General features: G+C 54.1%; 1 protein-coding gene across 1 annotated transcript; it reads right to left on the bottom strand.

Annotated features, from left to right (window-relative positions):
* Positions 1-12,539: 12,539 nt before the first annotated feature.
* On the bottom strand, positions 12,540-26,834 carry CSAD (cysteine sulfinic acid decarboxylase). The gene is made up of 16 exons (XM_056119921.1): positions 26,775-26,834; positions 25,491-25,555; positions 25,049-25,185; positions 24,162-24,288; positions 23,995-24,085; positions 23,282-23,388; positions 21,872-21,987; positions 21,499-21,578; positions 21,272-21,326; positions 15,540-15,656; positions 15,387-15,451; positions 15,064-15,145; positions 14,278-14,477; positions 13,881-13,932; positions 13,681-13,770; positions 12,540-13,170 (listed from the first exon to the last, which is right to left on the bottom strand). The coding sequence occupies exons 3-16, from the start codon at positions 25,172-25,174 to the stop codon at positions 12,997-12,999; spliced, it is 1,482 nt and encodes a 493-aa protein (XP_055975896.1). The 5' UTR covers positions 25,175-25,185; positions 25,491-25,555; positions 26,775-26,834; the 3' UTR covers positions 12,540-12,996.
* Positions 26,835-27,226: the final 392 nt, after the last annotated feature.

Below are 27,226 nucleotides of genomic sequence, written 5' to 3' on the forward strand. Positions count from 1 at the left end.
CTTATTCCTGTCTCTGTGCTCAGGGATCAGTCCTAGCAGGCTCACAGGCCTTCTGGGATGCCAGGGATTGAACCTGGGTCAGCTGCCTGCAAGGCCCAGCCCTACCCACTGTACTATCGCGCCAACCCCACCCTGTGACTTTGCTCTGCCTTTTCTCCCAATCTCCTGGCCTGGAACCCCATGCGCTGCCTCATGCGGCCTGCCCGGTGCCGGGCACCCACAGTCCTCCCTCCTTGCTCTTCTGTGTGACCCATGCCCACCCTCACACACCCATCACACACTCCACAGTTCTGGAATAAACATCTCAAGTGGCTCTTTCAGCAAAGTCCACCTTCCTGCTATGATACGAGGGACTTTCCACTCTTCAGAAAAGCCTGTTTCAACGAGAATAGGAGGGCGTCCATTCAGTGTGCTGGCACGGGAAGGCCTGGCTCGAGCCCCCCAGCACCAAATGGTTCCTTGAGCAATGCCAGCGGTGACCCCAGAGCACAGTGCCCGGAGTAACGCCAGCACAAGGCCAGGTGCACCTCCTAAAAACAAAAAGAAAAACAAAAACTCCTACTTCGGTCCTTCTTTTCCCATCAGCCCTCTCCAAGTCCCACTCCAATTTTCTCCTGTGAACCGGAGGAATTAGGGCCGGAGCGATAGAACACAGCGGGTAGGGCGTTTGCCTTGCATGCGGCCGACCCGGATTCGATTCCTCCGTCCCTCTTGGAGAGCCCGGCAAGCTACCCAGAGTATCCCGCCCACACGGCAGATCCTGGCAAGCTCCCTGTGCCAAATTCGATAGGCCAAACATGGTAACAGTAAGTCTCACCACTGTTACTGGTGCCCGCTCGAGCAAATCGATGAACAACGGGAGGACAGGGCTACAGAATTGGGGGAATGAGACTTCTTCATGCCAGAAGCCCTTCTCTCTCTTCACCATCTCAATGAACTCCGCCCCCCAACTTTCTCCTCTGCCACACTGCTCCCCCCAGCCTCCAGAGATGCCCCCCCACACGGCCCATTTCTGACTTCCTTTCTAGTCACCCCACATCCTCGTAAGCTGACGCACTTCTCAGGGCCTGTCCTTTCCCACTTCTGGAAACGGTCGCCTATGCTCACTACTGCTGGCTTCTAGCCCCCATTTATTTTGTTGGTGTTGATACTCAGGGGCTACTGAGTTGTAGACTTACAAATTTTTGTGCTTGGGTTTCAGTTATACAATGAACAAGTACCCAACCCTCCACCAGTGCCCATTTCCCACCACCACGGATCCCAGTATCCCTCCCACCCCCCATCTCCCCCATCCCACCCCGCCTCTGTGGCTCTGCACTCCTGGCTCTGCACTCAGGAGTTACTCCTGGTGGTGCTTAGGGGACCCTAGGGGATGTCGGGGATTGAACCCGCGTCGGCTGTGTGCAAGGCAAATGCCCTATCTGCTGTGCTAGTGCTCCAGCCCCATTTACTTTTCTATGTGCTGAGTGCCAGGGATCAAGTCCAGGGTTTCACACATGCAAGACAAGTGTATTGTTGCGAAGTCACATGGCCCCCTTCACTTTTTTTTCTCTTTCGTGGGGGTGGGGTCACATCTTTCAGTGCTGGGAGGAAGGGGTCACTAACTCCTTCTAACCCCTGTACTATCTCTCTGGCACCCTACCCCTTCACTTTTTTTTCTTTGGTTTTGGGGTCACACCTGGCAATGTACAGGAGTTACTCCTGACTTTGCACTCAGGAATTACTCCTGGCGGTGTTCAGGGGACCATATGGGATGCTGGGAATCGAACCCGGGTCGGCTGCGTGCAAAGTAAACGCCCTACCCGCTCTGCTGTCTCTCCAGCCCTTCACTTTTATTTTTGAGGTGCCCACCCCAGAAATACTCACGGCTTACTCCTGCTGGGGCTCAGGGTACCACATGGGGTGGCAGGGATCAGGGCTGGCTGTCTGCAAGGCGCTACCCGCTGTACTCTGGCGCCCACCCCCCTTCACTTTTGTGTTGATCATTGGTCTACAAGTGCGTCTCTCATTTTTCAATTATCCGTTGCAGCACCAGGGATCGCACAGGTGAGGCATTTGTTCTACCATTTAGCCACATCCTGGTCCACCATTTTTTTAATTTGGGGAGGCCACACCCAGCTGTGATCAGGGCTTACTCCCGAGCCTAGATTACTTCTGGTTAGATTACTTGGGTGAACCATATGTGGACCTGGGCTCGAACCCAGCTCTGGGCTGTGTGTAAGGCAAGCATCTACCCACTGAACTATTTCCTCAACCCCTGGCCCATTATTTTTAGTAAGAAGTGTTTACTCTAGTACCTCTACCATTTCCCTGTCACTGTCACTGTCACTGTCCTCCCGTTGTTCATCGATTTGCTCTAGCGGGCCCAGTAATGTCTCCATTGTGACAATTGTTACTGTGTTTGGCATATAGAGTATATCACGGGTAGCTTGCCCGGCTTTGCCGTGCAGGTGAGATACTCTTGGTAGCTTGCCAGGCTCTCCGAGAGGGGCCGAGGACTCGAACCCTAAAACGTGACACATCTTTACGTATTCCTTAAAAGTACAGTATTCTACTGTGCCTTTTAGATGTATGTTGTTATTTTATGCCATAATTTATATTCGATTCCGTTCAACACTGATCTTAAAGACATATGAATGGTACTAGGTAAGTCTAGATCATTTCTGAGTGATAGTCCATTATCCTATATGTCTTTGTGTGTGTGGTACTGGGAGCAGAACTCGGGGCCTTATGCAGGCACGTCAAGTGTTCTACTGCTAAACTTCATCCCAAGCCCCTCCTATAAGCCTTAACCTAATAGGGGATGTTCAGTTTGGGCCCAAGGGTACAGGGGTTCTCTGAGGGATTTTCCAGGACTAGTTTTTTGTTTGTTTGTTCTGGTATTTTGGGTCAGAGCTGGTGGTACTCAGTGATTGCTCCTGGTTCTCTGTGCTCAGGGATCATTCTTAGCAGAACTCAGGGGACTATATGGTTCCAGGGGGGGAAAAATGGGGTTGGCTGCATGCAAGGCAAGTGTATTATCTATTTTACTACTTCTCATGCTCCCTGGAGCTAGGGGTGTATGTGCATGTCTATGTGTGTGTGTGTATGTGTGTGTGTGTGTGTGTGTGTGTTAATTGGTAGTAGGTAAACCCTCACCCACCCAATGAGGCTTGCTGTGAGTCCCATGTAAGCAAACGGGCACTTTACCATTGAGTTACATCCCTGCCCAGGAGTTGGTTCTTTTTGCATGTCTGCTGGGCTGGAGCGATAGCACAGCGGTAGGGCGTTCGCCTTACAAGCAGCCAACATGGCCGACCCGAGTTCGATTCCTCCGCCCCTCTCGGAGAGCCCGGCAAGCTACCGAGAGTATTCGATATGCCAGACACAGTAACAACAAAGTCTCCAAAGGAGACGTTACTGGGCCCGCTCGAGCAAATCGACGATCAACGGGAGGGCCTTCTTCTCCTTCTCTTCTCCTTCTCTGCTGGGGTTAGGCGTTTGCCTTGCACGTGGCCGGCCCGGGTTTGATCCCCAACATCCCGTATGGTTCCCTGAGCACCTCCAGGGGTAATTCCTGAGTGCAGAGTCAGGAGGAACCCCTGAGCATCTCCGGGTGTGACCCCCCCCCCAAAAAAAAAGGTGCTGGGGAATACCAGGCCGCACTCCATGATATAGGAGCTAGTTCTTCAAATACATTTAATTTCACCAAGAAATGCCAACTGTTAGGCAGAAACCTGAGAACTGAAACCATTCCGAGTTTGACCATAAATGCATGAGAGTTCCAGTTTCCTCATTCTCAGAGCATGAGGTACCTAACTTAAATTCGCGCAGAAATAACAAGTCCTTCTACAGCCATTTTAAAAAATAATTTTAAAAGATTATGTTTGGGCCGGAGTGGTAACACAGTGGGTGAGGAACTTTCCTTGCACGCGGCTGACCCAGGCTCCATCCTCAGCACCACAGATGGTCCCCCAGGCCCTGCCAGGAGCCAGCCCTGAGCACCTCCAGGTGTGGCCTCCAAAACTAAAAGCTAAAATAAATAAATAAATAAAGACAACTGTTGGGGGTGGGGGTGGGGAGGTGAGCTCACTGGCCCAGGGCCCTCCTTGCAGGCTGTGTGTGACCCCAGCACTCCAAGTCTGTATTCTCAGAGCACTGTGACCAAGGGTGCAGCCCGGAGCACTGTGACAACATGACGACAACAGATGGGGATGGAGGGGGTCACTGTCGCTCTGCCATTGAATTAATCGTCTTTGTAGTTCTACTTTTTAATTTTTTTTTCTTTTTGGGTCACACCCAGCAATGCTCAGAGGTTCCTCTTGGCTTTGCACTCAGGAATTACTCCTTGGCAGTGCTTGGGGGACCATATGGGATGCCGGGGATCGAACCCGGGTCGGCCGCGTGCAAGGCAAACGCCCTACCCGCTGTGCGATCACTCTGGCCCCTCTACTTTTTATTTTTTACTTCTCTTGTTTTTGGCTAGGCTGGAGTGATAGCACAGCAGGTAGGGCGTTTGCCTTGCACACGGCCGACCCGGGTTCGATTCCTCCATCCCTCTCGGAGAGCCCGGCAAGCTACCGAGAGTATCCCACCCACATGACAGAGTCTGGCAAGCTCCCCGTGACGTATTCGAGATGCCAAAAACAGTAACAACAGGGGCTGGAGCGTTAGTACAGCGGGTAGGGCTTTTGCCTTACACACGGCCAACCCGGGTTCGATTCCCATAATCCCATATGGTCCCCTGAGAACCACTAGGAGTAAGTCCTGAGTGCAAAGCCAGGAGTAACCCCTGTGCATGCCGGGTGTGACCCAAAAAAGCCAAAAAAAAAAAACCCAGTAACAACAAGTCTCACAATGGAGACGTTACTGGTGCCCGCTCAAGCAAATCGATGAACAACGGGGGGGGGGGGGGGGACAGTGCGACAGTGCTTTTTTTTTTTTTACAGTGCTTATTTTTGGCTGTGCTCAGGGCTTACTCCTGGCTCTGTGCTCAGGGATCAATCCTGGTGGTCTTGAGGGACCATATGGGGCACCAGGGCTGTAACCCAGGTCAGATATGTGCACGGCAAGAGGCCTGTCCTCTGTTCTATCACTCCAGCCCCTAGCAGAATGCTCGGGGGACCATGTGCGGTGCTGGGGATCGAACCCGGGTCAGCCTTGTGCGAGGCAAGCACTCTACCCACTGTATTATCGCTCCAACCCCTCTGGCTGTATTTTTAATAGAAATAAATTGAGGGGCTGGGGTGATATTCCAGCAGACAGGGCGCTTGCCTGGCATAAAGCCCACTGGAGTTTGATCCCTGGCATCCCAAATGGTCCCCTGAGCCCTGCCAGGAGTGATCCTGATGAGCACAGAGTCAGGAGTAAGCCCTGAGCTCTGCCAGGTGTGGCCTAAAAACCAAAGAATTGAGCAATATATGCACAGAAGATTCCGGACGCTCCTTTCCGTTCCACTGATCATCCATACACCTACTGGTTAATTTGTGTATCACTGCAATACCACCATGAGTTACTTTGTAACTCATTACACTGTCTTTTTTGGAGGAAGGGCATGCATGAAGGCTGCTCAGCTGTGCTTGGCGGCTCTGCCCACTGGTACTTGGATGAAGTGCAGGGCCAGGACCTGACCCAGACTCCTCCCATCCGGGCCCTCTGAGCTGTCTCCCAGTCCCAACTTTCCGTGTGTAGGTGATGCCAAGGATCAAACTAAGGCCTCATATAGGCAAACCAAGTGCTCTGCCCCCAGCCCTTTTTAGTAAGTTTGAAAATCAGGTACTGTTAGTTTTCCACCTTTCTCATTTTTTTTTGTTTTTTTAAGTCAGTGTCCTTAGTGTTTGGGGGGCTTGGGGGGTTGGGCCACAGCTGGTAGCAGTCAGGCACGATTCCTGGCTCTGGGCTCAGGAGTGACCCCTGGAGGTGCTCAGTGAACCACATGTGGGTCTGAACAAGTCGAATTTCTTATATGCTATCTCCAGGCCCTGTTAGTATTTATGGTTTGGTCTGGGAGACACACCTGGTAGTGATCAGGTCACTCCTGGTGCAGGGCCGGGGGCTATTCCCAGTGGTACTTGAGGGACAACGCGAGGCCAGGGGTCAACCCTGGGGCTTCTGCCTGGAAAGCAACTTTCCCAACCCTTTAAGTTATCTCCCTGGCACCTTAAAGTTGTTCTTGAGGGACTGAAGCTGTAGTACAGCGGGTAAGGGCGCTTGCCTTGCAAGCAGCTGACCTGGGTCCCATCCCTGCGTCCCATACGGTCCTCTGAGCACTGACAGGAATAATTCCTAAGCGCAGAGTAAGTCCTGAGCATTGCCGCCTGTGGCCCCAAAGCGAAAATAAATAAAGTTGGTTTTGGTTGATACTAGATGATTTGTTATTCCGTACGGATATTACTCATTTTTTTTACAGTTTTTACAAACATTTTATCAATTTTAATGAAGCTGCTACAGACAATGTTCATTTCAAACCCATGTTCCAAGCCAGAAATCCCAAACAAAGTTAAAAAAGAGAAAAATGAAAAAGGCTGGAGAGATAGTACCGTGGGGAGGACTTGCACAAGTGAGATAGTCAACATTCTATATAATGCCCCAAGCACTGCCGCGAGTAATTCCTGAATGCAGAGCCAGGAGTGAGCCCTACGCATCACTAGGTGTGACCCCCAAAACCAATAAACAAAATAATACATAGAAAGAGTAATGTTCTGTTGTATACACTTTTGTGGGGGCAGGGAGGGATTTGGGGTCCACACTCAGATGTGCTCGGAGATTACTCCTGGTGAGACCCAGGGAACCATATGTGATGTTGGGGGTCGAATCCAGGTAGGTCTCATGCAAGGCAAGCATCTTGTCTACTGTGATATTTCTCTGACGACTTTTGTATACATTTATGCATGAATAACTTAACAAAAGAACTTTTCTGGGGCAGAATATAGTGGGGAGGGCGTTTGCCTTGCACACGGCCAACATGTGTTCCATCCCAGACATCCCATCTGCTCTCCTGAGCACCACCAGGAGTGATTCCTGAGTGCAGAGCCAAGAGAAACCCTGAGCATCGCTGAGTGTGACCCAGAAAGAAAAAAAAAAGGAACTTTTCTGGGATCTTCTGACAGGAGTTTTCATTAATCTTAACTGCTTTCTCGAAAAAAAAGCCATCTTTGGAGTTAATTATTCTCCTAGTTCTCGTTTCATTTCCAGCCTGAAATTCATCTTCTTCTGATCCAAACCCTCCGATTTTAAAAAGCAGCTTCAAGTTAACTTTTTCCACAGTTCAGTTCTGAAAAACTTCCATCTCCCACTGCTAGGTGTGGTCCAAAAACAAACAAAACATAAATTTTTTTTAAAAAAAGATTAAGGGAAAAAAATTAAAACAGTACCTATACCCTGTGTGTTCCTGATCAACTTCATTCTTATCTTCTTTCTCCATTTTCTGTTCTTTTGGAGAGAGATTATCACGGAAGACTGTGTGGCCTCGTGGATAAGGCGTCTGATTTCGGAGCAGAAGATGGAGTATGATTATCAACAATTCTCTGACTTTCGAAGAGAAGCCTGAGTGATTTCTTTTTTTTTTAATTTTTTAATTTTTTAAAAATTTTTATTAGTGCTCGAGCGGGCCCAGTAACGTCTCCATTGGAAACTTTGTTGTTACTGTGTTTGGCATATCGAATACTCTCGGTAGCTTGCCGGGCTGAGACATCATGAGGTACAGCTGTAGACTTACAAATTTTGTGCTTGGGTTTCAATTATACAATGATCAAATACCCATCCCTCCACCAGTGCCCATTTCCCACCACCACGGATCCCAGTATCCCTCCCACCCCCCATCCCTCCCTCTGTGGCAGGGCATTCCCTTTTGTTCTCTCTCTCTCTTATTGGAAGCCTGAGTGATTTCACTGGAACTCCCTGTCTCTGACTTAGACTGTGTTTCTTGAGATGTGAGGTCATTTTCACTTGAAAGTGAATCTCACCGCGGTCCTATTCAATAACTTTGAACCTGACGTATTCTCCTTCCTTCTCTCTCCCCAAGCCCTCAGCTGGAGGTTTTAGTCCTGCACTGACATGGTGACACGACACCCAGGGCCTCTTCCTAGCAGTGAGCTCAGGTGCGCACCTCGCTCCAGGGTTTACCTCTCACTCTTTTTCCCCCCCCACTTTTGGTTTTGGACCCATCCCTGGTGGTGCTCAGGACTGACTCCTGGCTCTGCACAGATCAGGGTTCACTCCTTGTGGGCTCGAAGGACCCTTCGGGTGCTGGGAATCAAACCTAGGTTGGCGGTATGAAAGGCAAACACTCTACCCACTGTGCTATCAAGCTGGGCCCCCCAAGCTTTTTCTTTTTTTTGCATCACCTTAGTTTAATAATCCAGTAAATGACAAAAAAGACGAATAATGAAAACAGCATCCTACAGCACCAAAGTTTTTTTAATTAAATTTAATTCTAGGGACTTCATTCATTTGTGATATATAAATAAATGAATAAATAAATATTTATATAGAGAGTAGGGGCTGGAGTGATAGCACAGCGGGTAGGGCATTTGCCTTGCACACAGCTGACCTGGGTTCAATTCCTCTGCCCCTCTCGGAGAGCCCGGCCAGCTACCACGAGTATCCCGCCTGTGCAGCAAAGCCTGGCAAGCTCCCCGTGACGTATTCGATATGCCAAACACAGTAACAGCAAGTCTCACAATGGAGACGTTACTGGTGCCCACTTGAGCAAATCGACGAACACCGGGAGGACAGTGCTACAGTGCTGCTTCAGGGAAAATAAGGGTTAGCAGTACTGGTCAATGGTTGGAACTAACCACAAGTGTGGTGTGTGTGGGGCTGAGGTAGGTGAGGGAGAGAAGAGACCAGTATGACAATAATAGCTGGGAATGATCACGCTGGACAAGAGCTGAGGGTTAAAAGTAGGTAAAGGGATATTCTTGAGAACCTCTCAGTAGCAATACTGCAAATCACAGAGTGATAGCACAGTGGTAGGGTGTTGGCCTTGTGCACAGCCAGCCCGACCGAGCCGGGTTCGATTCCTCCGCCCCTCCCAGAGAGCCCAGCAAGCTACCCAGAGTATCTTGCCCGCATGGCAAAGCCTGGCAAGCTCCCCGTGACGTATTCGATATGCCAAACACAGTAACAACAAGTCTCAAAAATGGAGACGTCACTGGGCCTGCTCGAGCAAATTGATGAACAATGGGAGGACAGTGTTTGTTTTGTTTGGACAGTGTCCAAAAGTGGATAGAGAGACAGAGAGAGAGAGACAGAGAGAGAGAGAGAGAGAGAGAGAGAGAGAGAGAGAGAGAGAGAGAGAGAGAACAAAAGCACCTGCCGGATACGGGCTGGGGGTTTGGGGGGGGGATGGGAGGAAACCTGGGGACATTGGTGCTGAGAAATGCACACTGGTGGAGGGACGAGTGTTGGAATACTATGACTGAAACCCAATCATGAACAGCTTTGTCATACTCTAAGCTGATTAAAAAAGAAAAAAAAACTAGAAATAAAATTTCATTCTGGGCACTGTGGCTTATAATCCTATTAATGGGAGGGTTTCATGCACGAAACATTCCAGCACCACGCTCTCCAGAAGGTCTCTGCTACCATTGCCCCTACCAGCTGTACGATTACGCTGCCCCCTGAAAATGTAATTTGACTTTTTTTTTCCTGCTTTTTTGGGTCACACCCGGCGATGCACAGGGGTTACTCCTGGTCCATGCACTCAGGAATTACCCCTGGCGGTGCTCAGGGGACCATATGGGATGCTGGGAATCGAACCCGGGTCGGCCGCGTGCAAGGCAAACGCCCTACCCTCTGTGCTATCGCTCCAGCCCCTGAAAATGTAATTTGAAATGAAGTACTCAAGCAAGTACTTCACTTAGGAGGTGACACTGAACAAACTTTTAAAGGCCATGAGGCAGGGGGAAGTGGGTTGATGAAAGAACGGGAAGGCGTACCGGTGCAGAGGCATGGAGCAGAGACGGGCCTCGATGGAGGATGGTTGCATCCATCTGCAGCCCCGGAGGCAGAGGGAAGGCTGGTCCCCAGAGCAAGAGTTCCACTGTGCTGGGCTGGAGTGACAGCACAGTGGGGAGGGCGTTTGCCTTGCACACGGCCAACCCGGGTTCGATTCCCAGCATCCCATATGGTCCCCTGAGCACCGCCAGGAGTCATTCCTGAGTGCAAAGCCAGGAGTAACCCCCCTGAGCATCGCTGGGTGTGACTCAAAAAGCAGAAAAAAAAAAGAGTCCCACTGTGTGGGAGGGAGCCGGCTGGGATGAGTTCAGTGGTGGAGCACTCACTCCCTCACAGATTCAGGGGACAGGGAGATAGTACAGCAGTTAAGGTACATCCAATGCCAGTTCAAGCCCTGGAACCATATGCCCACTCCCAAGCACCACCAGGTGTGGTCCTGATGGTCTCTGGCACCAGGACCTGAGCAGCACCACACCCTCAGGCCCTGGCATTCAACCATCGGCCCAACTGATGGAGAATTCCAGAAGTCGACGCTGAGCCCTTGAGCAGTGTGTGAGGTTAGTAACAGCATGAGGCCAGAGCAATAGTACAGTGGGTAGGACGTTTGCCTTGTTCACATCTGACCTAGGCCCAATCCCCAGCATCCCAGATGGTCCCCTGAGCACCGCCAGGGGAGCCAGGAGTGACCCCTGAGCATGAGAAGGTGTGGCAAAAAGAAAAAAAAGAGAAATATTTAGAGGGGAACTATAATAATTTATGGAAGGAAAGTATTTTGTTCCCCCAAATGGGCGAGAGAATTGGTTTTGGGTGTTCTTTCCTTTTGCGATGGTTGGATGGTTTGTACAGTCTGTATTTGCCTCTTCAAATAACTTTGGCTGACTTTTACATGACCACATCACCCTTTACGTAAGTGGTAGCTTTAGGGACTGGAAATAACAAAACGTTCTGGTGGACATGCCCTGCCACTTGTCCTTAATAACGCAGCTACATGACTTGTTTCCAAAAAGTGGCAGAAAAAAGCCCTCATAAGGGGCCGTAAATGCCAAACAGTATTTTTATGTCTGGCAGAGGCGATACCAGAAAGCAGGGCAGAGCAGGCGGGGAGATGGAACAGGGATTAAGGTTCTGCCTCGCACATGGTTTGATCCTGCTTTGATCCCTGGAAGTTCTTATGGTCCCCTGAGCACTGTCAGAGTAACCCCTGAGCGTAGACAGGTGTGGCCCAAACACCTCCCCCAAACAACAACAACAACAAAAAGACAGTGGCTGGACTGCTATTGGCTTTTCTGGTTTTGTTCTGGGACCATACACACACTATAGTGTTCAGGCTGACTCCTGGCTCCAGGCCCAGGAATCTCTCCTGGAAGTGCTCGGATGAACGTACAGGCCAGGCGAGTGCCCGACCCGACCCTCGGACTATCGCTCCAGTCCCTTGTTCTTGTTTTGCTTTAACTTGGTTGCTGTGGTTCAAATTAAAGAAGGAAAAATCTTTTTGTATGTGTGTGAAGATTCCCTTTGCTCTTTTTTTCTCATTCTTTGTGTTTTTTTTTTGGGGGGGGGAGTTTACATTGTACTGCTCAGGGCTACTCCGGGCTCAGTGCTTGGGGGTCACTCCCCGTGGTGCTTGGGAGCCCACACAGTGCTGGGGACCACACCCATGCCTCCTGCACACAAAGGTTGTCCGCTCCAGGGGCTGGAGCGACAGCACAGCGGGGAGGGCGTTTGCCTTGCACGCGGCCAACCCGGGTTCGATTCCCAGCAAGCCATATGGTCCCCTGAGCACCGCCAGGGGTAATTCCTGAGTGCATAAACCAGGAGTAACCCCTGTGCATGGCCAAGTGTGACCCACAAAGGAAAAAAAAAAACCACCTTGTCCGCTCCAGCCCCTTGCGTCTCCTCAGCTCTTTTCCATTTTTTCCTTTTTTGTTTCTTGGCTGAACACGCACGTTATGGTGCTAGCGGGGGTGGAGGCTTTTGCTGTGGTGCTTCCACTCATTTGTCTGCGGTACACCATGACTGCATTACTGCTGCAGCCACAACCCTGGAATCTACACACACACACACACACACACACACACACACACTCCACACATATGCACACACACACAAATTAACTGTCATAAAGAGAATATGAAGAGGGAGAGGAAATTAAAAAGATTCAAAGTGAGGGGCTGGAGAGATAGCACAGTGGGGAGAGCACGTGGCCGACCCAGGTTCGATTCCCAGCATCCCATATGGTCCCCCGAGCACCGCCAGGGGTAATTCCTGAGTGCATGAGCCAGGAGTAACCCCTGTGCATTGCCGGGTATGACCCAAAAAGCAAAAATAAATAAATAAATAAATAAATAAGATTCAAAGTGAGAAAAAGATTCAGAGTGAGGGGTTGAAGAGATACTCAGGGGCTAAGGTGCTGGTCACGCACAGGCCAACCTGGCTCCCTTTCCCGCATATGGTCAGATGGTCACCACTGCACATGGTCAGCACCTCCAGGAGTGATGCCTGAGCAGAGTCGGGAATAAGCCCCGAGCACAGCCGACCATGGCTCATAAACAAACAGAACCAAATAAAGCTTACCAGAAGGACACACTTTTAAATTTTAAGTTTATTATTTTCCCGCTCACAAAATCAAGGATCACACCTTATTTAACAAAAGAGCAGAGCATCGATGGGATAAAGCAGTTAATGTTAAAATTGCCTCTGAGCCATCCCAGGGAATCCTATGACCATTCTGGCAACTTTTTCTGGTCCTCGGCTCTTTGCTACGTGTTTCTAAATACGGCCCAGATATCATTATTTCACAGTGTCTTACTTCCAGCTTGTTCAACAGAACCATATCCAAAACCTCTTTCCCTCTCCCAATAAAAATATTCCCTTTGTAAATATCCTGGTGACTGCAGGACGTTCCAGTGTGTCAAGCCCTCGCCCACCACCCGCCGGAGCCAGCGCGGCCCGGAGTGTGCTAGGGAGCGGCGCTGTTTCCAGAAAAGGCCGTTTCTACGGGAGGGACTGCAGAGGGGCAGGGACCGAGAGGGGGACGGGGCCACCGGCGCGAGGGCATCAGAGGTCCTGGCCTAACCGCTCCAGCTCGTTGAGGAGAAAGTCCATATCTGCCGGGGTCAGCGCAGGGTTGGCCACGATCATGCGGAAGAAGTTGGCGCGGGTGCTGTGTGGCTGGTAGCCCACCATCATGGTGCCCTCCTTCACCATGCGCTCCTTCAGGGCAGGGGCCACCTGCAAGGGAGGGGGGGTCTCCACTGACCTGCGCCACCTCCCCAGCCCACCCCCTCCACCCTGCCCATCTCCGTCCGGACTTTTGAAGCACCTCCCCTACTCCAAATCCACGCACACATTCACACACACACACACACACACACACACACACACACACACACACCCTGCTCCAAGCACCTTACCTACTTCAAACACACACACACTCACAGAATACCCCTGATCCAAGCTTCTCACTTACTCCAAATACACACACACACACACACACACACACACCCTGCTCCAAGCACCTTACCTACTTCAAACACACACACACTCACAGAATACCCCTGATCCAAGCTTCTCACTTACTCCAAATACACACACACACACACACACACACACACACACACACACCCCTGCTCTTGCTCCAAGCCAGGCCTCACCTATTCCGGAATACACACACATACACTCACCCACATCTGGGCCTCGAGGGAGGCTAGGGGAGGGGGAAGGAGGGAGTCACCTGCCCACCTTGGCCAGCTTCTTGCTGTAATCTGGGTCCCCCTGCTTGCCCCGCAGGCTGGGCGGCACGAACCAGAAACACACGTTGACAAACTCAGGCTGAGAGGGCAAAGAGGGGAGACTGTGAGCCGAGGGCATCCAGCCCCCCGCGGCCCCGCGGCCCCATCTGGTCCGTGTGTCTAAGGGGTGGGGGGCGCAGTGGGTCATACCTCCATGACCAGCTCAAATCCTTCCCGCTTCTTCATTTCCTCCACCAGGTACCTACGAACAGAGAGAAGGAGAGAAAACTCCCAGACGGAGGAAAGGCCGGGACACAAAAACAAGAGCCCCATGGGGCCGGAGCGATAGCACAGCGGGGAGGGCATTTGCCTTGCACGCGGCCGACCCGGGTTCGATCCCCGGCATCCCATAGGGTCCCCCAAGCACCGCCAGGAGTGATTCCTGAGTGCATGAGTAACCCCTGAGCATTGCTGGGTGTGTGTGACCCAAAAACAAAACAAAAAAAAAAAAAACAAGAGCCCCAGAGACAGAGCCGGAGAGTGAGAGAGCAGGGGTGGGGTGCAGGGGTGAGGCTCAGGGGAAGGCCGGGGCCACGCCCCCTCCTACCGGGTGAGGGCGAAGGCCTGGTCCACGCGCCGCTCCAGCCCTTGCCCGCCCTGGGCCTTCCACATGAGCCACAGCTTCAGGCAGTCCACCCGGCGGCCACACTGCACCACCTTGTCCCCCGTGTCCAGAGCCACATCGTAGAACTTGTCCTGCTGGAACAGATAGCTGGCCTGGGCGCCATGGCAGTGCTTGAGGAGGTTCTGTGGGGGGACAGGGAGGCTGTCAGGGCCCCACCCGCTGCGGAGGGGACCTCTGCGCCTGCATCACCTCCGCTTTCCTGTGTGTTCGGTTTCGACCAGGCGATGCTCAGGGGTTCGTCCTGGCTCTGCGCTCAGGAAATTAATTATTACTCCCCGCGGTGCTCGGGGACCATCTGGGATGCCAGGGTTCGAACCCGCATCAGCTGCACGCAAAGCAAGCGCCCTCCCTGCTGTGCTAGCGTTCTGGCCCTGCACATCTCCTCTTTCTTCCCCTGGAGCCCAGCAGCACTGACAGGGGAGGCTGCAGGAAACTTAGACACCCACCCCCGCCCTGATGGGGGGGTCTTCTCCCAACACCCAGAGTTCTTCCCAAACTTCAACTCCCACCGGAAGCTGGAGGTGTCACTTTGCAGGACAACAAGGGTAGGGGTGGTCAGGCAGCCCCCGCCAGAGAGCAGGTTCTCAGCGGCCGGGGGGTGGGGCTCGGAGCACTCGGGCTGGCAGCCCCTCTGAGCTGGGCGAAGAAAGCAAAGTGAAGGCCAGGGCCGAGAGCGGGGGGACGGGCTGGGGATGGAGGCAGACCCACCGAGGTGTCCCGGAGCAGGAGAGCCGAGCACTGCAGGCCTGCTGTGAGGAGCTTGTGAGGGTTCCAGGCCACCGAGTCGGCCCTGCGGGGGGAGGGGCAGGACAAAGCATGCTCAGACCCCCACAGCCCACACATCCCCCAAAGCCTCACCCCCCTGCTAGCACTCAGGAAGAACTGCGCCCCCAGCCTGCAGCCTGAATCCCCAGCTCACCCTCTCTCCATCCCTCCCACCTCCTTCCCCCCTTTCCCTCCCCGCCCACAAGGATCAGGAGTTCTTGGGAGGAAGCACTGAAGGGTGAGATTCCAGGAAGGGGGGTGTGAACCTCTGGATCCCAGCCAGGAGATGTCTGTGTGTCCGAGACAGCAGGACGCTCCCTCCCCAGGCAGCCTGGGGTGCAGAAGATCACGGTCAGCCCTGGACCCTGCCCGGCCCGGCCCGGCCCAGCCAGCACCCCCTCGGTCCCTGGCCCACTCACGTCCACATGCAGCCACAGCCCATGCCGGTGACAAATGTCAGCGATGGCCTCCAGGGGGTCAAAGGCCCCCAGCACGGTGGTGCCGGAGGTGGCACTGACCAGGAAGGGGACAGCGCCCTGTGCACAAGCAGAGGAGGAGGAGGAGGAGGAGGGTGTGAAGGCCTCTCGGAAGCTCCCTGCAGCCTGTGTCGACCCAGCCCCAAGCTCTTCCCAGTCTCCCCCAGGCCCCTCCGACTGGCCCACACGTCGCTGTTCCCTTGGGGCTGGCAGGTGAAGCCCAGAGGGAGAGGGACCGAGAGACCCACTGTCGGGCTGAGACGCGGGAGACGGAACTTGAACCCAGGCCTTGGGAGACGGCGCAAAGGGCCGCGTGATTGCAGAGTCCCAGGGTTCAGCGTGAGCACTGCGTGGGCCCCCAGAAACCCCAAGGGCCAAGCAGGCCCTGGCAGCCACCAGAGTGTCACAAGGTCAAGATCAGAGGGAACAGAAGGTACATGCCTTGCACACCCAGACCTGGGTTCAATCCCTAATGTAACACATGGTTCCCTGAGCACTCCTGAGCACAGACCTGCGAACAGCCCCAAAGCACCATGGGATATCACCCCAACCCAAAAATCAAGTAAAAAGTAAAGGCCCTCCCGTTGATCGTCGATTTGCTCGAGCGGGCCCAGTAACGTCTCCATTGGAGACTTTGTTGTTACTGTGTTTGGCATATCGAATACTCTCGGTAGCTTGCCGGGCTCTCCGAGAGAGGCAGAGGAATCGAACTCGGGTCGGCCAGGTTGGCTGCTTGTAAGGCAAATGCCCTACCGCTGTGCTATCGCTCCAGCCCAGAAAATTGGCAATTTTAGTAAAAGGTAAAGGTAAAGGCCCTCCCGTTGATCATCGATTTGCTCAAGCGGGCCCAGTAACGTCTCCATTGGAGACTTTGTTGTTACTGTGTCTGGCGTATTGAATACGTCACGGGGAGCTTGCCAGGCTCTGCCGTGTGGGCGAGATACTCTTGGTAGCTTGCCGGGCTCTCCGAGAGGGGCGGAGGAATCGAACTCGGGTCGGCCATGTTGGCTGCATGCAAGGCAAACGCCCTACCGCTGTGCTATCGCTCCAGCCCAACCCAAAAATAAATAAGAAAAAAAATACAATGGGGTCACATCCAGTGGTACTCAGGGATCACTCCTGGCAAGGCTCAGGGGACCCTGTGTGGAACCAGGGATTGAACCGGGGTCAGCCACATGCAAGGTAAGCACCTCCCCCGCGGTCCCCTCTCCGACCTAACAGTGGCACTCTGGGGGCCCAGAGAGATAGCACAGTGGGCAGCGCACCTGCCTTACACACAGCTGATCAGGGTTCTATCCCCAGCATGCCATTTGGTTCCCTGGGCACGAAGTGCTGAGAACTGCCAGGTGTGGGCCCTCCCCCCAAAAACGAAAAACTCAAACCAATATTAGCCACTCTGAGGACTGGTGAGTTATGACAACACTGCATCCAGAAACTATATAGATATTTACACTCTTGTCAACTGCTCTTACCTCAATTAAAAAAAAGAAATTAAAAACAAATTTAAGGGACTGGAGCAAAAGCCCAGCGGGGAGGGCATTTGCCTTGCACACAGCCGACCCGGGTTCGATTCCCAGCATCCCATATGGTCCCCTGAGCACCGCCAGGAGTCATTCCTGAGTGCAGAGCCAGGAGTAACCCCTGTGCATCACCGGGTGTGACTCAAAAAGAGAGAAAAAAAAAGCTTACTCCTAGATGTGGTTGGGGATCGTTCCTGGCTCCTGGCAGGGCTCAGAGGACCATGTGTGGTACCAGGGTTGGCCTTGTGCAAGGCAAGCGCCCTACCCTCTGTGCTATCTCTCTGGTCCCAAATTCTACACTTTAAATGGGCAAATAACAAGGCATGTAAATTTTTATCTCAATAAAGATATTGCCCCTCTTAAAAAAAAGTTTATATATAGAAGTGAAACTCTCCTAGGACCAGAGAGATGATACAGAGAGTAAGTTAGTTGTCTTGCAGATGCTGAGCCAGTCAAGTGTTGGTTCAAACTCCTGGCACCCCATACGGTCCCCTGAGACCCACCAGGGATACCTCTGAGCAGAGTCAGAAATACCTGGCTGTAACACCATGTACAAAAGTAAGATCAAAATGGATTAAAGACCTCAACATCAGACCAGAAACCATAAGGTACATTGAAGATAAAGTTGGCAAAATCCTCCATGACATTGAAGCTAATGGTATCTTCAAAGATGCCACGCCACTGGCCGAGCAAGTGAAAACAGAGATAGATAAATGGGACTATCTTAAACTAAGAAGCTTCTGCACCTCCAAAGAAACAGTGACCAAAATACAAAGACAGTCTACAGAATGGGAAAGGATATTCACCAAATACACATCTGACAAGGGGTTGATATCCAGGATATACAAAATACTGGTTAAACTCCACAAGAAGAAAACATCCAACCCCATCCAAAAATGGGGCGAGGAAATGAACAGAAACTTTCTCAAAGAAGAAATCCGAATGGCAAAAAAGCACATGAGAAAATGCTCTACATCATTAATCATCAGGGAGATGCAGATCAAAACCACAATGAGATATCATTTCACACCTCAGAGACTGGCCCACATTCAAAAGAACAAAAGCAACCGTTGCTGGCGCGGATGTGGCGAGAAAGGGACACTCCTTCACTGTTGGTGGGAATGTCCACTGGTTCAGCCCTTCTGGAAAACAGTATGGACGATTCTCAAAAAATTAGAAATTGAGCTCCCATTTGACCCAGCAATACCACTCCTGGGAATATATCCCAGAGAGGCAAAACTGTATAGTCGAAGTGACATCTGCACTTGTTTGTTCATTGCAGCACTCTTTACAATAGCCAGAAACTGGAAGAAACCTGAATGCCCAAGAACAGATGACTGGTTAAAGAAACTCTGGTACATCTACACAATGGAGTACTATGTAGCTGTTAGAAAAGATGAAGTCATGAAATTTACATACAAGTGGTACAACATGGAAAGTATCATGCTAAGCGAAATGAGTCAGAAAGAGAGGGATAGACATAGAAAGATTGCATTCATCTGGGGGATATAAAGTAACAAAGTATGAGATTAATACCCGAGAATAGCTGAGATCAGCACCAGGAGGATTACTCCATAGCTTAGAGGCCAGCCGGGTATCCTAGAGGAAAGGGCAGCTCAGATAGAGAAGGGAGCACAAAATAAAGGATGTTTGGAGGATCCTCCCAGGAGGGGAGATGCATGTCGAAAGTAGACTATGGACTGAACATGTTTGCCACTCAATGCCTCTTTTGCAGACCACAACACCCAAAAGGAGAGAGAGAACACAGGGGATTGCCCTGCCACAGAGACAGGGGGGATGGGAGGATGGGGGTGGGAGGGATATTATCCACGGTGGTGGAAGATGGGCACTGGTGGAGGGATGGGTATTTGATCATTGTATAATTGAAACCCAAGCACAAAAAATTGTAAATCTACAACTTTAAAAAAAATAAAATAAAATAAAGGGAAAAAAAAAAAGAAAAGATGAAGTCATGAAATTTACATATAAGGGGATCAACATGAAGAGTATCATGCTAAGTGAAATAAGTCAGAAAGAGAGGGACAGACATAGAAGTTCTGCACTCATTTGTGGAATATAAAGTAACACAATGGGAGACTAACACCCAAGAATAGTGTAGATAAGGACCAGGAAGATTGCTCCATAACTTGGAAGCAGGCAGCAAAGATAGAGAAAGGACCACCAAGTAAAGGATGCTTGGAGAGCTCTCTCAAGATGGGAGATGTGTGCTGAAAGTAGACTATAGACCAAACATGAATGCCACTTAATACCTGTATTGCAAACCATAACACCCAAAAGGAGAGAGAGAACAAAAGGGAATATGCCTGGCACAGAGGCGGGGGGGGGGGCAGATGGGGGTAGTGGGAAGGATATTGGGAACATTGGTGATGGAGAATGGGCACTGGTGGAGGGATGGGTGCTCGATCATTGTATGACTGAAATGTAAGCATGAAAGTTTGTAAATCTGTGACTGTACCTCATGGTGATTTGTTAAAAAACTAAAAATAAATAAATAAAGCAATGTTTCTCTCTAAAAAAAAAAAAAGAAATACCTGGCTGGGCTAGAGCGATAGCACAGCGGGGAGGGCGTTTGCCTTGCACGCGGCCGACCCGGGTTCGATTCCCAGCAAGCCATATGGTCCCCTGAGCACCGCCAGGAAGTAACTCCTGAGTGCAGAGCCAGGAGTAACCCCTGTGCATCGCTGGGTGTGGCCCAAAAATAAAAAAAAAAAAAGAAATACCTGGCTGAGTACCACTGGGTGTGGCCCCCAAGCTCTAAGGAAACGAATCATTAACAAATCCATAAGGCGGAACTCTTCAACTGCAATGAGGGCCCAGCGGTAACACCTCTGTATAAAGGCCCTCCCGTTGATCGTCGATTTGCTCGAGCGGGGCCCAGTAACGTCTCCATTGGAGACTTTGTTGTTACTGTGTCTGGCATATCGAATACTCTCGGTAGCTTGCCGGGCTCTCTGAGAGGGGCGGAGGAATCGAACTCGGGTCGGCCATGTTGGCTGTGTGTAAGGCGAACGCCCTAGCCGCTGTGAAATTTTCTATTTTTGTTTGATTTTTGAGTCACACCCAGCAGAGCTCCTGACTTACTCCTGACTCCGAGCTCAGGGATCACTCCTGGCAGTGCTCGTGGAACCACCTGGGGCGCGGGGGATGGAATGAGGTTGGCAAATGCCCTATTCGTTGTAGTTTTCATTGTTCGAGTCCGTTTGTTATTCTACACGAAAGCAGTCTCACCGTGTTCTGTGAGGTGCATACTACAACTAGCAATGAGTACTTTGTGCGCACACACACACACACACACACACACAATCTGCAGCAGACACGTTCCAGAGATGTGGACAGGTTCTGGCTCAGCGACAGAGCATACCTGTCCTCTCGGCTCCGTGGGGTACGACCCAGCCCCACACCGACTGGGTACACTGGTGCTCACCCCTCAATAACAACAACAAAACTTTCTTCTTCATATTTTCATTTGTATGTTACTGTGTCTTTGGCGCTATCAGGATTGAACCCAAGATCTCACATGTTGGGGGCCACACGGCGGTGCTCAGGGCCTGCTCCTGGCTGGCTTTGTGCTCTGCTCAGTGGCGGGTGAGGGAACAGATGTGGCACCAGGGATCACAGCAAGGTCATTTGCATGTGAAGAAAACATCTTAGCCCCTGCACGATCTGTCCAGACCCAACAACGAAAGGGTTTTTTTGTCCTTTTGGTTGTGGGCCACACCTGGCGATGCTCAGGGGTTACTCCTGGCTCTGTAAGCGGGAATAACTCCTGGTGATGCTCGGGGGACCATGACGGATGCCGGGGATCAAATCCGGGTTGGCAGCAAGCAAGGCAAGTGTCCTCCCTGCGGTACCATCGCTCCATCCCAGAAGTTGTTTTTTAAGGAAACAAATGTCTAGCCGGTACCCAAATGCTCCCTCGGAGGGCAGCCACAGCCCATCATCCACTGTGTCGGGGGACGTCTCTCACCAGCCTCTAGCCCACAGAACCCACTGCCCCGTGCCGCAGGTGCCCCCAACCCTGGCCCTGGGCCCCAGTGCCCGTGACCCTCAGCCTCACACACAGGGATGGAGGAGGACGCAGCATCGCCCTCAGCACAGAGAAGACCCCACCTGCCCGCCCGGAACGCTCCTCACCTCCGCCTCGGCCAGGCTGATCTGCCTCTCCAGGTCCTCGGGGATCATTCTCCCTCTGTGGGAGACAAGACGGCCAGAGAAGCCACTCAGGGGCTGAACCACTTCTGAGCTGGGGGACAGGGTGGGCGTGGGCCACACTGGGGGGCCTCAGAGGGTCAGAGATGGGGAACGAGCAGCCACTCTGCAGAAGGGGGCTGCAGATGGGGCCAGCACGGGAAGACCCTCACCTCTCATCGGCCTGCACCACCCGGACGCTGTCTGTGCCGAGCCCCAGGAAAGCTGCGCCCTTCTGGATGGAGTAATGGCACTGCAGGGGGGAGAGGGCGTGAGCCAGGGCCGGGGGACCAGGGGTGGACAGGAGGGGCTGGGCCAAGTCGAAGGGGAGATGTCTGGGTGTCCCGGCCCAGCGGGGCCTGTCACACTTCCCGGGGCTGAGCGGCTGCAAGGCTCACACGGGGACGGGACACTGGGCGCCGCTCACTGCCCACCCCTCAGCCCAGACACGGGAGCAGGGACTCAGCACTGACCACCCCCCTCCCGGGAAGCAAGGCAGGGCCCAGGGCCCGCCGAGAGTGGGGGGTGGGAGTCGGCCGCCCTCACCTCCTGGGACGCGAAGAGGGCCAGGGGCGGCAGCGCGCGCAGGCCCCGCTGCTTACAGTCCGGGTAGCGCCGGTAGCGGGCCAGGTTCACGGCGTACATGTTGGAGATGGAGCCCCCTGTCGCAGGGAGGGGTGGCAGCAGAGGGAGAAGCGGGTAGGGCTGGGGTCTGCCGCCCGGAGGGACGGATCCAAGCCGGAGAGGCCGGCGAGCTAGTGCAGGGGCCCCGCCTGTGGGATCCCAGCACCTCGGGGTCCCCGTGAGCACCACGGGGAACACTGAACACGGAACCAGGAGTGGTCTCTGAGCACCATGAGGTGAGCCCTTCCCGTTGCCCTGCAAGCACATAACACACACACACACACACACACACAAACACACACACATACACACTACACAGATATACAAATGTAAATGCACCTGGACACACAAACACACACATGCACACACATACATACACATATACACACATATGTACACACATGTACATACATACACACACCCTGACACACATATGCATGCATATATATACATACACATATACCCACATACACACACTTATACACACATATATACACATACACACGTATATACACATACATACACCTTGACACACATACACATACATGCATATATACACACATACATACACGTGTGCATTTACACACACACACATTTCCACATACACACATATGTACACACATATACACATATACTTAAACCCCAACACACATATACATACATACACACATATATATACATACATACACCCTGACACACATACACACACACACACACACACACAGAGGCGGCCAGGGCAACCGGCTCCCGCGTGGCTGCAGACCTGCTCGGGACGGCACAGCCGCACTCAGCAGGCCCCGTGCAACCCCCGCCCCACAGCTCACAGGGCGCAGCCTGGGGTCTTGTGGGCACACTAAGGAACAGCCCCTCACCCCCACGAAAACGCCATGCTGCAGAGGGCACCGCCGTAATCCAGAAACTCCCCGGCTCCCACAGACCCCCTTGGCCCCCATCCTCCACCCCTGCCCCCACCCCCAGCCCCAACACCGCCCCCCCACCCCGGTCCTAGAGTAGGCATCGAGGGGACAGGCTGGGCTCCACCAGAGGAAACAAAGAGGCCACAGGGGAGGGGGAGGACCTCACCGGCGTAGGGGGCGAGAAGCAGAAACAAAACCAAAATGATGCCAGGGAGGAGCAATAACACAGAGGAGGGGGCGGGGCGCGTGCTTTGGACACGGCAGACCCCGGGCGATCCCTGGAAGCCCACATGGTGGAGTGAGCCCTGAGCAACAAGCCGGTGTGCCCACCCGCCAACAACAACCAAAACAACCAAAACAACAGCCAAAAAGCCGAACTACCAGAGCCCCCCGCACCCGCCTCGTGTTGACGCACCAGGGCAGAAGACCCCGTCCCCAGAGCTCCAGCCCACCAGGGCCCGCAGTTTCCTCAGCACCTCCTCTTCCATGAGGACAAACACGGGGGCGATTTCATACGTGTACCTGCCGGACGGGGAGGGGGGACAGGGGCGGGGTGTCAGACCCTGAGAGGAGCACGGCTCGCAGGGCGCAGGGTCTTCCAACCTGGGTCCCCTGAGCCCACCAGGAGGGATCCCCGAGCACCGCTGGGTGTGGCCCCAAAACAAAACAGTAGCACTGTCCTCCCTGCATTCATCGATTTGCTCGAGCGGGCGCCAGTAACGTCTCCATCGTGGGACTTGTTGTCACTGTGTTTGGCATATAAAATACGCCACGCCACGGGGAGCTTGCCAGGCTTTGCCGTGCAGGTGGGAGCGAACCCTCTCTCCGAGAGGGGCGGAGGAATCGAACCCGGCTCAGCCGTGTTCAAGGCCAACGCCTTACCCGCTGTGCTCCCGCTCCAGCAGCCCAAGACAAAACGGGAAGGAAAAAGGTGCAGAAATGAGCTAAGAACAGGACCAAAGACAGAAACCAGCTGGCGGCAAGAATGAGCAGCGCCCGGAGTCGGGCCACAGAACAGGCCTGGCAGAGCCAGCCCAGCCCCCAGGAACGGGGCGGGGGGGGGGGGTCCCGCCGCACTCTCGCCAACCCCACCCGCCCCGAGTGCTCTGTGGGGAGGGGGCGGCTCACTGGCTGGTGTTCAGGCTCTCGGTGACAATGCGCCCGGCCAGAGCATGGGGGTCCAAGCCGGAGAAGAGCTGGTTGAAGAAGTGGGGGTGACCTGCGGGCGGGGGAGCGAGACTCAGAGGGGGCCGGGCGCAGACTCCGGGCCCCGCTCCCGCCGGCCCGGGACGCACAGGTCTTCACGCTGTAGCGGATCACGGCCCGGCACCGCTCCAGGATCCGTTCCTGAGACTCCCCCTGGGCCCGCAGCTCCAGGTCCAGCAGATGCCTCAGCTCCTCGGGCTCCTTCCACTCGCAGACCTGCAGGAGACGTGCGTGTGTGTGTGTGTGTGTGTGTGTGTGCGTGTGTGTGTGTGTGTGTGTGTGGGGTCTGGTCTGGGGAAGACAGCACCCCCCACCCCGCACCTCGGTAGAACTAAGGAGGGCCAGAGGGGGGTGGTACTATGGGGAGGGCGCTAGCCGTGCAGGCCGCAGCAGACCCAGGTTCGATCCCCGGCATCCCAGACGGTCCCCCAAGCCTCTCCTGCAGTGGCCCTGAGTGCAGGGCCAGGAGAAACCCCTGAGCATTGCTGGGTGTGGCCATCCCCAAACCAATCCAGGCCTTAGGAGCTATCAACTTTTCTTTCTGTTGTTGTTTTTTTTTTTTTTTTTTTTTTGCTTTTTGGGTCACACCTGGCAATGCACAAGGGTCACTCCTGGCTCTGCACTCAGGAATTACCCCTGGCGGTGCTCAGGGGACCATATGGGATGCTGGGAATCGAACCCGGGTCGGCCGCGTGCAAGGCAAACGGCCTCCCCACTGTGCTATCGCTCCAGCCCCTTCTTTCTTTTTTTGGCAGGGGGAGGGGAGGGCTGGGAGCCAGGGAGCCAGCCCGAGACCTCAGGCGTGCGTGCCGAGCCTGTGTTCTGCCGCTGAGATCGATTCCGGCCCCACTGGGACGGCGTCCAAAGCAATCAACAGTGGGGAATACACCGGGTAAGACCGGGAGAACCGTGCCCACGGCGGGTGGGGTGGCCGGGGCGCAGTGCCGGTGAGAGGCGTCCTCTGGGAAGAACCCACCTTCTCGGAGGTGCTGGTCCCTTTCCAGACAATCTCCTCCACGACCATCCCAAACACGCTCCGGAGCAGGCTCTCGGCCGCCCTGGGGTCTCCGTCCAGGGAGAGGGGTGACGCGGAATCGGCCATCGGGGTGAGTTCTGTGAATGGGCCGAGTGTTGGAGCGCACGCCCGCCCCGCCACCAGGGACCCCCAGCCCCGGGCCGGGAAGAGCCCGGAGCACTGCCGGCGTGGCCCCAAACCAAACAGAAGTAGAAAGAGAAGCAGGAACCCCCGAGTAGCCGGCTCGGACCCACCAGCAAAAAGCCCAGCTCGGGTCTGCAGCTCAACCCCAACCTTTAACCCCTCCTGCAGGCTCAGCGGGGGGGCCAGGGGCCTGGGGCAGGAAGGGGAAAGGCAGCTGGCACGGCAGGAGGGGGCCCGGCCCCCCAGACCACAGACTCACCTCGAGGACCACGTCGCTCCGCGGTGCTGGGGCCAGGTTCGAGCCGGAGCCTGAGCCTAGGGCAGCTATAGGCAGCGGTCACCTGACCGGGGATGGGTCCTGTGACCCTTGCCCTACAGAGGACTCACAGATTTGGGAGAGGAACAGCAGTCCAGATACGGCCCCTGAATAATCATTAGCAGACAGGAGAGAGGAGAGTTGAAAGCCGCAGCAGACGCCTGGCGGAGAGCCTGAGAGGAGCCGACCCCTGGGGAATCAAAGGCCCAGGAGGGACGCGGGGAGATAAGGCCGGGCTGGCCGCAAGTGGCCCCGGACACCGAGGGGGCGGGGAGGCTGATACACAGACTGTCGTCTGTGGTGGAGGTGAAGTGAGGCCACGGTGGCTTTCACATTCCAGCCCCAGCCCCCATCGGCCTGGGTCCCTAAAGCCCTCTCCCACAGGTCTGGGTCCCTAAAGCCCTCTCCCACATCGGAAGGGAAGGTTAGGGACCTGGCAAGCTAGCACTGTCCTCCCTCTGTTCATCGATTTGCTCGAGCGGGCACCAGTAACATCTCCATTGTGAGACTTCTTGTTACTGTGTTTGGCATATCGAATACGCCACGGGGAGCTTGCCAGGCTCTGCAGTGCGGGCGGGATACTTTCAGAGCTTGCCGGGCTCTCCAGAGGAAGAGGGACAGAGGAATCGAACCCGGGTGGGACATGTGCAAGGCCAACGCCCTACCGCTGTGCTACAGCTCCAGCCCGATGTATAAGCATGTCGGTATTTTCCCTTTAATTTGGTTTTTGCAGGGAGCCTCCCAGTGGTGCTCTGGGGGCCCCTGGCTGCAAGGGGAAGGGTCTCTGGGGCGAAGGGGGGAGGGGGGCTGGAACCCTGGGCGCTGCATGTTGGGGCCGGCAGAGCCACCCCCCAGCCTGGAAGCGTGTGGTGAAGTGAGCGTCATCCTGAAGGCGAGTGGGCTCCATAAACAGGGACAGGCACTTGAAGTGACCGGCACTGTGTTAAGGGCAGGGTGCAGGAGACCCAGAAAGCCGCCTGTTCCCCTGGGAGGACTCAGATGCACGTGCCAGAACCAGCGAAGACGGCCATGTGTCACTGAGCTGACAGGGGCTGGCCCTGCTCCCATTCCCCGAACCACAGGGCCCCCCAAGTGACCCCCAGGCTCACTGAGCACCACCAAGTGTGGTCCAAGTGGTCCAACATCCCCCACACCTCCCACCACACACACACACACACACACACACACACGCAAAAACTGGGGCAGGCCTAGTGCAGGATGGTTCACACAAGCACCGGGCCTGGCTCCTCCTTGGTCAGCACAGGAGGGTCTCCGAGGGGCGACTCGGGATCAAAAGTAAGGTGGACAGAGCTGCCTGCGCTTCTGGAAGCTGAGTGCCGCCCAGGCCCAGGGATCAAAGTCACGGGCTGCAGAAAATGGGAAATCGCTGCGGGCTTCTGAGTAAGGAGGATCTGGGAGCAGACGGGCACTCTCTGTAGAACGGCTCACGGCAGCGGCGGCAAAGCGGGGGCCAACTCGACTGGCACGGACTCACGGCGGTGCTGGCAGAGATGCCAGGGAGATGGGCCCACACCGAGGCCTTGCCCACCCCCCAAATTGTGAGCACGCAGGGCAGGGAAACACGCAGGGACACTGCTGAATGCAGACACTGCTGGCGACACAGGTCTCGGGGGCCCTGGGGGTCACCCCCCCACCTCCTCCGGAGCCGGCAGTGAGGA

Source organism: Sorex fumeus, unplaced genomic scaffold, assembly GCF_029834395.1.
Source record: "Sorex fumeus unplaced genomic scaffold, SorFum_2.1 ptg000042l, whole genome shotgun sequence".
NCBI classification, from domain to species: Eukaryota; Metazoa; Chordata; class Mammalia; order Eulipotyphla; family Soricidae; genus Sorex; species Sorex fumeus.